The 13,982-nt window shown below is 28.7% G+C and overlaps 1 protein-coding gene across 5 annotated transcripts in view; it reads right to left on the bottom strand.

Moving 5' to 3' along the window:
* Positions 1–805: 805 nt before the first annotated feature.
* The window catches only part of ringer (ringmaker), a 58,768-nt gene continuing 45,591 nt past the window's right edge, over positions 806–13,982 (bottom strand). For 4 of the 5 annotated variants that reach the window (XM_014428908.3, XM_014428910.3, XM_014428909.3 and 1 more), the window contains exons 2-5: positions 6,194–6,372; positions 4,075–4,204; positions 3,179–3,266; positions 806–1,535 (exon numbers count right to left, since the gene is read on the bottom strand). In XM_014428908.3, coding sequence (XP_014284394.1) covers positions 1,426–1,535; positions 3,179–3,266; positions 4,075–4,204; positions 6,194–6,372 — 507 coding nt within the window. In that variant the 3' untranslated portion in view covers positions 806–1,425. Of the gene's footprint in view, positions 1,536–3,178; positions 3,267–4,074; positions 4,205–6,193; positions 6,373–6,708; positions 6,728–13,982 lie in introns of those variants that run through there. The other variant, XM_067046392.1, reaches the window with a different exon arrangement.

The raw sequence follows: 13,982 nt of genomic DNA, 5'->3' as shown, positions 1-13,982 counted from the left end.
TCTAGCAATCCCGATAATGATTTCTATGATCCCTCAGATATTGAGTAATTGCTTCTTTATATAATATTTTGGTTACATATTTTATTAGTTACATTTATTTTCATTTCTCTCAATTTTATTTTTTCTTTCTATAATTTTAATTTTTAAATTATTAATAAACTAAAATATTTGTACTTCTTTGCATTATATAACTTCAAATTTTTATTTTATTTCCTTAATTATGTTATTTTTATTTACTTCTTCAATTGCCTATATATACATTTCGTTTTCCACTTCTTTCATCACTTTAATTTTATTAATTTCATTCTGTACAATTATTTATTTTATGTCATTTTGTTCATATTTTATTTTTTGTATTCATTGGTTATTATCTTGTTTTTAGCCCTGATGAAGGCTAGAAATTCTAACCGAAACGTTGGCACGATTAAATATGTTGTTTCAACTTATATGTGTTATATTTTGACTGCACCCCGCAACTATCTTTTCCTCGTAAAAATAAATATATAAACACTGTTAAACTAGCAGCTTTACACTACAATATTATGAAGGAAATAGATTAGTCACCCTGCAGCTTCTTAACCATTATATTGACCTGCACAGTTTCTGTTGCTGATGAAATATGTACATATATATATACATATGCACACACATATATAATATTATAATTTTAAGTCTATGATTTTGTAATTATTTGTCCTTAAAATAATGGACCATTGATCATAATAATTAAGGGAAAATTCCTCATGCATTGGTAAAGATATGGAAAAAAGATTGAAATAGGTAGATTTAATGACTCAAATTGATGAAATGATTTCTATACATATTTATTTGAAACAAACACAAAATAATTTGTTAAAAATATTTTGGAGAAATCAATTACTATTTTAAATTTCTTTCTAAACACATAATTTGTTGTAATAAAACAAGATAAATTAATTACATTTAAAAATAAAAATAGATTACAATAATATTAAATATTTAATAACTATACATGAAATTAATATTTATTTGTAAAACATAAATGATGCATCTATTCATCAACTACTTGCAAAATTTCGTAAGTCCTATTTTTTAAAATAAAGGTTTTTATCTGTGTAACAAATATTTCAAATTGAAAGGAATAGATCATACATGATTGTATGATTTATTGTTGTGTAGCAATTTGCAATAATAACATTTAAGTTTAGAAGGATTCAGAGGTCATGAATTTTTTTCACTGAAAAATTAGGTCAGAGGCACTTACGATGTTTTGCTGGTATACTACTGTCAATATATTTTGTTCTAATAGTTATCATTAATACAAATATAAAATTTTTATTGTTAAAAGAAAGGTATGGTAGAGTTCAGGCTAATCTTGAAGGAATGATAACAGGCAGGTTTATTATACAAAACTTTTTTGTTCTTTTGAGGGAAATGAAGTAAATTTTAAGCCGATGTTCCATGCTCTTTATCGTAAGTATCTTTATTGGTGTATCCTGCTACATAGCCTGAGGTGTCTACATCATCCCTTCGTCCAGCTAACCCTTTACCTTTCCCTAAAAATGATATAGAATTAAATAATATTGAAAAAACATGTCAAACTTCTAAACATAATTTGGAAGCAATAAGCAATTTTAGATAACATTTGTACACATTCTACATTACCTATGTTACATGCAACCTAAGAATAGCATCCATAAATTTTTAGTAAAATTAGTTTTTTTCTCCCAACTAATTGTATGAATAATTACTCAGTTGAAAAAGATATTAGTTTCTACCTCTGAGATGAGAAAGTCACAAGTTATTTTCTATTCTAAATCCCTTCATCAAAATTTTTATTTAAAAGTTATATACATCATGACCAACCATTGACCAAAATATATTAAGTTAGTCAAAATTAGATAGTATGGGTAACCAAGACCATTTATAGTAAAAAGTAAATACTTTAATTTTAATAATTAATTAATGACAACATTTTTAGATTTATATAAAAAAAAAAGTTCCTCTACTTCTGATGTGTCCTTCCTGATCTTCCCATCTCATCACTCATTTTCCTGTACCTTAACAAGTGCTTTGGTGTAAACATCTCCAACAGATCTCTAACGAATATGGACTATTTTGATTTAACTCGCCATATTAATGTAAAATTAAGTGGCATTTTACATCAGCTAAGTCTTATTCTGATTTAAATAGTCTAAGAAGGCTAAAATATCAACAAAAAAAATCTTCCTCAAAAGTACCTTTAATTTATTTATTTATTTTTTTAAAAATAAATAAACATTTCTCGTTAAAACATTAGAAACCAAATACGGACCAATAAAAGTAACAAACAAATTTAAATACCTGAGTGAGACTATATCTAACAACAGTTCGGAAAAAGAAAGTATGAAGGAAAGAATAACCAAACTAAGTTTTGCAACCAGTAACGTATACAACAAGAAAAACCTATCCACAAAAGCGAAAATACAACACAATTGTTAAACCAGTAATACTATATGGGACGGAAACCACATGCTTACCCAATCTAGAACTACTAAAAATAGTACGAAGAATCCTAAGAAAAATCTACGGACCCAAAAAGACACAAAGGACCGAGAAACAGAAATAAGGATCAGGAGACTGAAATTCCACAGACATATACGGAAAGACTAAATAAGGAAATGCAGAGATAATGAGGGAAAAATGGAAAGAAAGGAAAACAAAAACAAGAAAGAAGCCAATATTAATGATATTCGCGTGGTTTCTAAGGGTGTTCCATGAAAAAAAAAAATTCTCATTGTTAGTAACCAGAAAAAATTATAATTATGAGCTATGAAATAATTCGATAGTTAACTAAAGAACAAAATAAATGTTTTTATGTTTCCATAGTTGTTATTACAATAATCATAATGAGTGGTTTACAGTATATTCTGTTTGAATTCCATCTCTTTCCCTAATCTGTGAACCTCTCTCTCCCTCCCATAAAATTTCATATCCTTGTTGGAATCCAATCCCTATAAAGTCCATAATCTCCAAATCCCTTTCCCTCCAATTCTGTTTATATATTTGTAAATATGACTAATATTGTATTAGAAGAAATCAATTTCTTTCTATTATATTTAAAAGTGCAATATAATAAAACAGGAAAATTGCTGAAGCAAAAAACTGAAAATAAGAAAAAAAAAAGTGAACTCCTGCCATTGGGCATAATAAATTTCACCTGATCCATCAAATCTCTCTTTATGAGAACCAGTATATTTGCTCGGATCTGTTAATCTTTCAACTGCTCCGGGTGTTTTGGAATTGTTCTGAAACAACATTTATGTACACAGTTTAGTCGAGAATATTATGTTACATTAATAAAAATAGAAAAAGCAACCATCTTATACCATTTTTTAAAACCTCCACCTGAATTGGAAACTATATAGTACAATTAGCAACATTATTATAAATGATATTCTTTGAGTATATTTTTATTAATTAACTATGATAATGATTATTTGGACAGTCATAATTATTAGTGTAAGAATTTTAATATGTTAATCTTCTAAAAAGATTGTTAATGGTTTGAAAAATTGAAATGAAAAATAATAATGCTGCATTATTATTCGATTTTTTATTCACAATCTTTTTTATTTGTTTTTTCTTAATGTGTTCTTAATATTTTAACAAAAATATAATGAAATGATAAAACTTTAAAAATTACTAAACTTTTTAAAACAAATTAAAATTGTTTTACTTTTTATCTACTTATATTCCTTAAAAATTTTATCCATTAATTTACATTTGTTATATTCTATTTGCTTTATATGAAATCAATGATCTCATAAACAACAAAAATTGACTTTATGTAAAATTGAATAATTATTTTTTTCTAGTTACGAAAAATATATTTGTTATGTAGTGTTTATATTTATATTGAGTTTTTAATGGTAATTTATATGTTGACATAATTTTGAATTTAATGTGATTAATGGTTATTTGTAAATATTGAAAATGACCTAAACATCTCGAAACATTCAATATAATCATTACAACCCTTGAAAATAATCTATATGAATTAAACTAAATGAAAAATTGTAGCTTTTTTTTTTTTAAATAAATGTTATCACAAACCACTGCTGAGGTAAATCCAGGATTTCCACAAGAGACCATCATGGATTTAATTTCTCCAACATCTGTCCCTTTGGTCCTACCCAGATCCTCTAAAAAGGTTGTGTATTCCGATTCAGTCAGTTTTGGCAACCTTAAAAAGAATAGTATCATTTGAAAGGTAACAGGAGTAATGTAACAACTAAATTTGTTATATGTGTTGGACCTTTGAATAAGATGCTAAAGCATAACTGATCAATTCATACATGTTGTACTTTCTTCTTCATAATTCTTTTATGACATTAGATATTAGTAATTAATATCTTTATAAATAAAAAATATTACAATACACCCAATGAGATATACCAAGGTAATCACAGTCTTTGTGGTGGTTTACTAAACTAACTAAATCTGAAATTTATAAATCAAGAAATAATACAAGTGCATGCACAAAGGGTTTTCCGTTTCAGTAGTCTGATAACATTTTCTTGTCACCATAGTTATTAAATAAATAACTCTAAATTTAACTTAATCTACATATGAACCTGTCAGTTGACAGGATAACAACATAAAATCATTCATAGTATTTTAAATATTGATTCAATTAATATAATAAAATTAATGATATAACAATTAAGCATTGAATGAAAAGTTGAGCACAAATTGTAAATTTTTGTAAAAAAGTATAGTTTTGTTGTTCAAATTATTATAGGCTAGTAAGTGCATTTCTTGAATCATCTCGGCTGGTTGAAGATGTTTCTGCAGCTAAATAAACACTTACCTAACATCTCATCATTAACTCCAGTCAAAGCTGAAAGAAAGCATTGTATCACAAATAAAATAATTTTTTGAATATTATTATTAAAGATAATGGTACTCTCTCAGGGATGGACTGCCTCTTCCACTCTTGGTACACTCCCCTTCAACTTGTTCAGGGATGGTTCCAGTGAGTAGGGGAGGGGAAGGACTGATTTGAACCCAATTCCTTGGAGCTTGTAGTACAATGCCTTACCAATGAGCTACCCACTGCCACATTTCCACCTCATAGTTTCTATATATATTTTTTTAAATTCATTCCTTTCTTTTGTTATAACAAGAGACCAGATTTTCATACAGTCGCATCTTCTTTTCCCTAACTTCAAATAAAACGACAAAAATTCGAATTATAAAAAGAAGTTAGAACTATGGAATCGTTCGAATTTTCAACAATTCATAAATTTTTAAAGTTGAAATTATCAACAAATTTTACTATTCATGACAAAATCAATATTATTACGAAACCAGCAATTAATATATAATTAAATGATTCATGATACAAGGTCACTCATTCCTATTTCGAGCACTCCTTCTAATTTGGCCCAGTAATTGCCACGACTTGCGGGAAATGGAATCAAACCCAAATACTTCTGTTTTAGAAAATCACAAATTGACTCTCAAAGCATTATATAAGCATTAAGGTTTTAAACTCAAATTATGTCCATAAAAAAATAATAACTGAATTCTTGGGATCGCAAGTTTAGCTTCCTCTTTGTATTGAGAATACAAAAGTTGAAATTTACGTTTAAAAATTTAGTTACAGCTAGTTATTTTGTTCCTAATTTAATTAAATTGAAGGATAAAATTTTCAAATTACATTAGAGTTCTAAATAATAAAGGATTCCGTTACAACATCAAATTCAATTTTGGGAGTTTAATTCTTTAATTTAATATTCTAAATACTCCTTTCTACATTGAACCTAGGTTAATTTTCAAAATCCTAAAATGGCGGTACTTTAAAACTGAGTTTTCCAATCTTTATATTGGAATAAAAAAATCACTAAATGCAGTTAGCTCCTCAATTATAGGACAAAATTATTTTTTTATTATTTTTTTTTTTTTTTATCAAAATTGTCTGTGTATGTTTGTTAGTATTTAGCGAGTTTATTTTAATCCAAGCAATGTTAGAAAAACTTTCCATCTACATATTAATATTATAAATTATACAATACAGTAGATTTTTCCAGAATTTTGGTGGTTAATACACAATTTCGGGTTTTTATTGCACTTTTGTAGGTTTAAAACTACATGAAAATAAGGTCTCTAGTCATAACATATAGTCAGGCCATTTGAATAAGGAACATATCTGATGAGAAGTTTGACTCACTTAAACTTCTTGAAGCATATCGCCGTGTCGGTGGATGTTATCTTCTTGCCATCGATAACTTTTGCCTGCTTCATCCACTTGTCGCTCTGGCTCAGTTTGATCGTCCGTCCGTCGGAGTCCCTGTCCCCGAACTTGGCGAATAGTTGGAACTGTTTCGAGAAGCTCTTACTGTCCACCATCTGAAATTTAAGGTATTTTATTATTATCGAGACGGATGGTGTTAGATCAACGAAGATGGGTTAGATTTATAAGCAGGTAATTTTCTAGGTAAGAATATAAACTGTTTATTCATTAAAATAAATATGCATGCTGGGAGGGAGGATGGGGTTTAAGATAGGAGCAGGAAGAATTCATTTTTTAGTGGGATCTTTTATGATTACAACCACTGAATTAAAAAATAAAACATAATTTAAATATATCAGTTATAAAAAAATGAAGGTCCCTGTTTCTTTCCTATTGTATAATAATAAAAATGAATCTTTAGGTCTTTATTATCTAAACAACAAGGTTCATACTTGAATATTAAAACAACACGATCACAATTAATTGTAATTGATCATACGGCGAGAGGTTTCAAATGGGTTTGCCACTAAAACAAATGTAAAATAATGAAACATTAAATGAATTATAATTAAAAATAGATATAAAAGAAATGTACTAAAGAAATAAAAATGTTGATAATAATTTCGACAGTGGCAAACCCATCCCAAACATTCTCTTTGCTAACGCCAACTACTGCCGCTGAAGACGTTGATCTTGCCACCACACTTTCTACATATTTTTATTATATTGTTCGAGATTGGTTGTTTTATTAATAATTACAAAAATTTACCAAATTGTCTCAACCTTCCGTATTAATTATTAATAATTATATTATTAAAAATTATTTTAACATATTAATGGGGTGTTAAAAAAAATTACCATTTTTCAAACAAATATTTGTATTATTATTTCTTTGATATAAAATACAATTAATACTCAAAGTATTGTCCATTACTATCTACCGTCATTAGCCATCCGCTAGCCAATTGTTCGATCCCACGCTGATACCATTCTTTGGGATGGTTGTCAAAGAACTCTTGGGCCGCAATTTTAACTTCCTAATAATTAAAAATTTATTTCCCTTGAAGGAAATGGGCCATGGATCGGAACAAGTAGTAATCCAATGGTGCGAAGTCTGGACTATATGGTGGATGAAGTAGGAGTTCAAACCCATGAAGTTCTTTAAACTTTTCTTTGGTTCGCCTTGAAGAGATTGCTGATTGCTGAGAAGTAAGTTCTTGATGCTCTTTTTCACTTTCCCCATGGAGAATAGATGGCGACTAACAGTATATTTCGATACACCGCACTCCCTAGCAAGATCGCGAGTACTTGTGGATGGATTTGACTCAACAACTCTAGCAGAACCTCAACAATATCCATTAATGGTCGCCCGGAGCCCTTCTTCCCTTCAACGTCGTATCTCCACTGCTACTTTTTCCAAACCAACGCCGAACAGTGCGTTGATCAAGGACATCTTTCCCTTTTTTATTGAATTTTTTTTTTTCCATAATGCCTTAAAATTACGAGAATTTCTTAGGACACAGTCATGTTTCTTCTTTTAGGAAAATAATTAAACTGAGGCTTTTTTTGAAGAAGTTGAGTGGGATTAAACAACCTTAGAGAATGCTCTAAAGTGAATATTAAGTATTGGTAAGTATTAAATAGGATTACAATATTTACAGTCCTTTGAAATTTTGAATTCAATAAAACGGTCATTTTTTTTATACACCCTCATATGTCCAACGTTCCGGCCGATCTGGCCATCAAGGACAATCTTAAATTTAGTGTCACCGCCTCAAATTGCTTTATTAACTTTGCAGGCTATCATGCCCAAGTTATGCCAATTTAACATAGTTTAAATAAACCTGTTTGGCAATATAGGATTTATTAATAATTTCTATCCTTCACAATTTTTGTATTTTACTACCATTAACTGATCACAACACTATTCAATCAAGATTGTCCCTGATGAGAGCAGGATGGGTCGAAACGTCTTGGACATGTAACATGTTTTCGTAGAGAAAATTTGGATAATTTTTTTAATTATTAACAGTTACTTTCTTCAAGGACACAGCGGCGCACACTGGGGCCGAATGGCCAAAAAGCGGGAAAAAATCAATACCTCGAGAACGGATTAACATAGAAACTGGGGGCCGCTTTCATACGACTCAAAACAAGAAAAATACAGGAAGTTCAGCTGTTTTAATTGAAATTTTGAAGAAAATTACAGAACTAATGAGGAAATAAAAGCCTATTGGTTAAATAAAAATTTCTGAAATTTTCGGGACAGGTTGTACTCATCAAAAAAAGTTGCAACAAGCATTTTGAGTGTATGTTTATATGTTTAAATTAAATAATGCTTATAAATAAAAATTCAAGGAAGCTTAAAAGACTGGAGAGTTTTGTAAATAAAAAAAACTAGAGTTTCAAAGTGAAAGAATGTTCAAATTGAAAAGCCACTTACGATTTCGAAATTTAAGGAAATTAGATTAACAGTTCCTTTGCTGCATCACTCATTTCTAGGTGTTTTTTCTTTGGATCTCTTGTTCGTGATAAAAGAATCCGAAGTCTCCAGAAGCTTGTGGAACACGTCTTCGTTGGTAGATATACCAGACATTTTCCGCAAGTTTCTGATCATGAAAGTCTTGTAATCCATATTTCTGTTTTCTTATACCTCTTCCGACAATATTCCGACTGAGAAAATTCTGCACAATGGAACAAAATCTTATGCACTGTGGATAACATGTAGTACCACGAATACTTTTCAATGGCCATCTCTGCTGTTTCTTTTGAGAAGAGCCGGAATTTTTCTAGGTCGATCATTGATCCATTTTTCAAAATTTTTTGTTGAAGGCAATGTGAAATGTATTCCATACATTTGATTCTGGTGTGTAATGGAGAGATACCAAATTCGAGAGCATTCACATTAAGAGGTTTTTGCCAAGTCGTTCATTTCCTTTCTTTGCGGTGTTATGATCGCATAGGCAGATGATTTTTGTTCAATCTTTACTTTAACACTTCTAGTTTGAAAAGTGTCCCTCCATATCTCGGAGGAAGCCGTAGCTTTTCTTGTAATCATATCTCTTCTCAATGCTTAAAATTCGTAACTTATAACGTTGTAAAGCGCTGTAATTTTTTTCCCTAGTTATACTGATGTGTGGCTTAGTCGACCATCGTAGAACAGGAAAAAAATTGGATAATTTTCCTCTCTCTCTTTTAAAATTAAATATCACTCATTTAGAGTACTTTATTAGAGAGTGGGCCTAAATTAATGGGAGTACCCTTGAAATAGGGGAAAAAATCATGCTGTTCCTAGATCCTGTAGCTTATATAGTGTGAGAATCACAAACTAGATAATCGAAATCAGCGCTTTCCAAAATCGAATTTTTCCGCTCTGGCACCACTGTGCGACACGGAGTCATAAAGTTTAGAAGTCAGGAGGCGCACCCGTATAGCAGATGAATTTTTCATAAATTATTTTTCATAAATCAAACTTATTGTCCGAACAATTATAAATCAATTTATTTTAGCAAATATCATGAAAACTAGTATTGCTACGAAGGTAAAGGTCATAAACGTCTTTATAGTCCATTAAACTAGCTTTAATTTGAGTTCTAATAGATATCTGTACGTCACATAGTTCCTGACATATAGATTTCTCAAAATAAATTAACTAACTACAAATCTTTCAGTAGATTTTTAAGAAATTTTCTGTTTTTTAAAAAGCTATATATCGAGAACTATTGGACGTAAATAGCTATTTTAGGGCTAATATTTCAGAAAATTTACTCTTCTTAAAATAATGGTCTCTTAGATTTTCTAGTGTTGTTGGTAGTTTTTAAGATATAGAGCTCCGAATGAAAAATAAATGTTTTTTTAAGGTTTTGAAACAGCCGTCATTTTTTATTCCCTCTACCTAAACTTGGCAGACTCATTAATTTTGACTAGTAATTATACCTAGTTTTCATTAAAGTAATCAAATATTGGGGTGAGATAACTGCCTTTTTTTTCTTCCCGGCTCTTGTACTATATGCTAGGTGTGGTAGTAACTAATTTTTAAAATTATTTTCAGACGTATGTTTTATGGGCTGAGTTGTCTGTATCGGCCTTCAGTATTATTTAGATTGCGAAAATAGAACATATAGGATAAATGTAAGTTACACGTAATTTGAATATCGGAACCAAAAAGAAACCTACATAGATGACCAATTCTTCAATAATGTGATTTAGCCAACTTCATTTAGCTGGAAAATTAACAGGGGCAGTAACCGGATACACTCTAAGCAATAAGGATCATTGGATCAAACGTAATTGGATTGGGGGAAGGGAGCTTGTGTTGAAACCAAATAAAATTCTAATTAAATTTCGGATTTACTTTGAGATAATAGATTATGGTTTTAACAGGAAAGGTTAAATTTTTCTATTCCCTTGACAAAATAAAATGTACATTATCTGTTTTGATCAATAAAAATACTTAATCCAATAGATCTATGGGTTGATTACAACCAAGTTATTAGTGAATAAATAAATTTAGAAGTATTAGTTACTTCTTATTTAATTAGAAGAAAAAACTTCAACAAATTTATTTAAAAACAAATTTGACCCTTTTTTCTCAACTTTATTCTTTTCAAAACCTTCCAACGTTTCGACCACTCAGGTCATTTTTAAGGATACCTACAAACAGCTCCTTTTAATTATTTTTATAACAATTTCATTATTTCTTAAAAATGCCGGCTAATTGCCTTTGTCCCATCTCTATAATTAATTTATTCCTATTTTATGTGCATTTCAACAAATATTTAATGTCAAAATAATTAGTCCTGCATTATAGAGCATTGCAGTATGTTATAAAGTGTATTAACGAAAACCCAGTCAAGAAAGGAGCCACAAATCAAATGTACATATGTGATACATAGAACCAACATCGATATTAATTTGCATTATATAAAAGAATATATAAAAAAATTAGACATAAGTTAATTCAGGGCTACTTTCATAATCACTATAAATAGCCGAGTTAGTGGAAAACGTGATCAACTGTTATTATTTTCACGTAACTCGATCACATTTACCACTAGCCCGCTAAAGGAGATGGATATCCATGGGGGTGGTGGGAATATTGAAATGAGTAATTTGTTGCCACGGACGAAGAATACACTAATTATATACATGAATGAAAACGAGAAAATGCTTAGAAAATAAGATCATTAATCATTATATTGTACCGCATTAAAATGCTTTCAAGAAGTTCTAGAAGGATAAAAATAGAGAGGTGTAGAATTTGTGTTATAATTTAAGTTAATTACTGATTTACAAATTATGAGTAGTTCTCATTTTATAAATAAATAACATGTTTTGATCTATTTAAACTACATTAATTTTTTGGGAAGACATTTTGAAATTTCATTTCAATTGTTAACAACCCTTTTGAACATATAACTCTTTAGTTTTTATGAGTATATGAATTGTATAAAGAATATAAATGTAACCCTGGGTTAATATGGACTTCAATTAAGTAAACAACAACATTTTACTTGATATTTGATTGATTAAATTCAAAACGTTTTAAAGTGAGTAGGTGTTTGAAGCTGATTTAATCTAATGACTGACATCTATAATAGTGCAAGGAAATATTTAAAAAACACATTAGTTTATACAGTTTTAACAGCCATGTATGCTTTTAAAACAATGAATTTTATATGAAATATCAGTTAGTATATTGGAGATGATAAGCCCCAAGAAAAATTTCCGACTACTGTCCACTAATACTAATTCAAAAACAAGTAATAAACACATTGAGAAGTGTTTATGAAAAAAAAAAATTGAATAAAGTGACAGAGGAGTAAAATGGGAGAAAAGGGTTGAAAATGACCTAATGTAAAAAGGCCGAAGCGTCACTAAAATTAATATATATTATATTTGTGTGTGTGTAAAAAATAAAATTGTTACAAATAAAAATAACAGTAGGCGGACCGATTTCCAATTTACAGATTATAAAACTGTTCTTTTAAATTTACTACCCGTATTTTAAATTGTAAAAACTGTATATTTACATGTATTCTGTAGTAAAGATTGTATATTTTTTTCTATATAATGTAAGCAAGAAAAAAAAAAGTCTATCACTGTAATTCCGGACGATTTGATGCAGATAATGGTTTTAATTTTTTTTTTTATTTGCAAAATGTGTTCTTCATCAGTTGAAATAAAATTTTAACGACCCATTTTTTATTAGTCCACCTTATCTATAGAATAAAATATTACACGGAGATCAGTAAAAACTTGTTTATATAATTTTAGTACTAAGTGGGTTTAATGTGATATTAATATAATAATATATTTTTCCTATAATAATAATAATTTTCCTTATTCATTCTGATTGATACTCAATAATTCGAACATCTGAAGATTGGATGCCCCCTCCAAAAAAAAAAACTACAATAAAACCGTCGTTTATAATAAATAAATAATATTGTTTTAATCAAACTAAAAATATTATTTAGCGAGTAGGTGTTACAAAGCTGAATCAATTTGATCAATTCAAAGTGAGTCTACCTACAGTGGTGCAGGAAAACAATAAGACATCACGACAAAGGATTTAGTGTTATTTAAAGTATCGTGATTTTCATTTTATATTTATTAAGTTATTGTTACGGAAAAAATATGTATTCATTCTATTTTATGTTTAATATAAGGATAAGGTATATAATGTAATGTAAGCAAGAAAAAAAAAGGTATATAATATAATGTAGTTTACAGGGAGTTAAGTATAATAATAGTTAATAAAAATGGGTCGTTAAAATTTGATTTCAACTGATGAAGTATTCTTTGCATTTTGCAAAAAAAAAATAATACATGTATAATTAATTACATATTAAATTATTATATTTAATTCCTTTTACACTTCGTACAATTTCTGAACTTCTGAAAAAATAATGTTAAATATCTTAAATTAGTATTTTTAATCTATATACTTACTAAGAATACTACATATTTACTAAGAGTATTATTTATTCACTAAGAATAATATAAATATAGTAAAAAATTAGTAGTTTTACGTTCAGTTAGCATGATGGATTTTTTAAAATAAATAAATGTTTTTGTTCAAGTATATATACTCTTTATTTTAAAATTTCCGTTGTTATTTATAAAAATAATATGAAAAAAAAAATTAATAATATATACATATATATAAGAAATGTAATGTTTTTATTTTTAATTACTACCGTATTTTTTCCCCGATAGCTTTGACTCCGCTGGTGGAAGCCTCCTAGTTGCCTAATCAATTAACACTGCCATTAGGGCGACCTTTAACGAAGGTTAAACAACAGGGACCTACCTATCCCCAGCTCTTTTATATGGCAATTTAAAAAAAAAATACGAAGTTGCTTCAAAAAATGCAAATACAATGTAACGTATTTATATGAGAAGATGGCCGTAAGTGGGGTCAGTGAAGAGAACAAATAAATAAAAAATTATTTTGTTAGTGACAACAATTCGGCTACAATATCTGGCCTACATCGGTGCTAAGAATAAAAAACAAGATAACAACCAAGTAAATAAAAGGAAACATAGAATAACTAAAAAGTAAGAAAATAACATATAATGTAGACACTGAAATAGTATTGGATGAAAATGAATAGTGTAAGCACTATAAGAAGATAAAATCACCATGATAATAAATAATATTTAAATTAAGAAAAAGAAAATAATATACATTTGAAAATCAAGTCTGTAAATAAATATATGT

Source organism: Halyomorpha halys, unplaced genomic scaffold (assembly GCF_000696795.3).
Source record: "Halyomorpha halys isolate HHAL.00 unplaced genomic scaffold, Hhal_1.1 Scaffold755.1, whole genome shotgun sequence".
NCBI lineage: Eukaryota > Metazoa > Arthropoda > Insecta > Hemiptera > Pentatomidae > Halyomorpha > Halyomorpha halys.
Note: the sequence above shows the minus strand (reverse complement) of the source record. Positions and strands in the feature narration are given on the sequence as shown.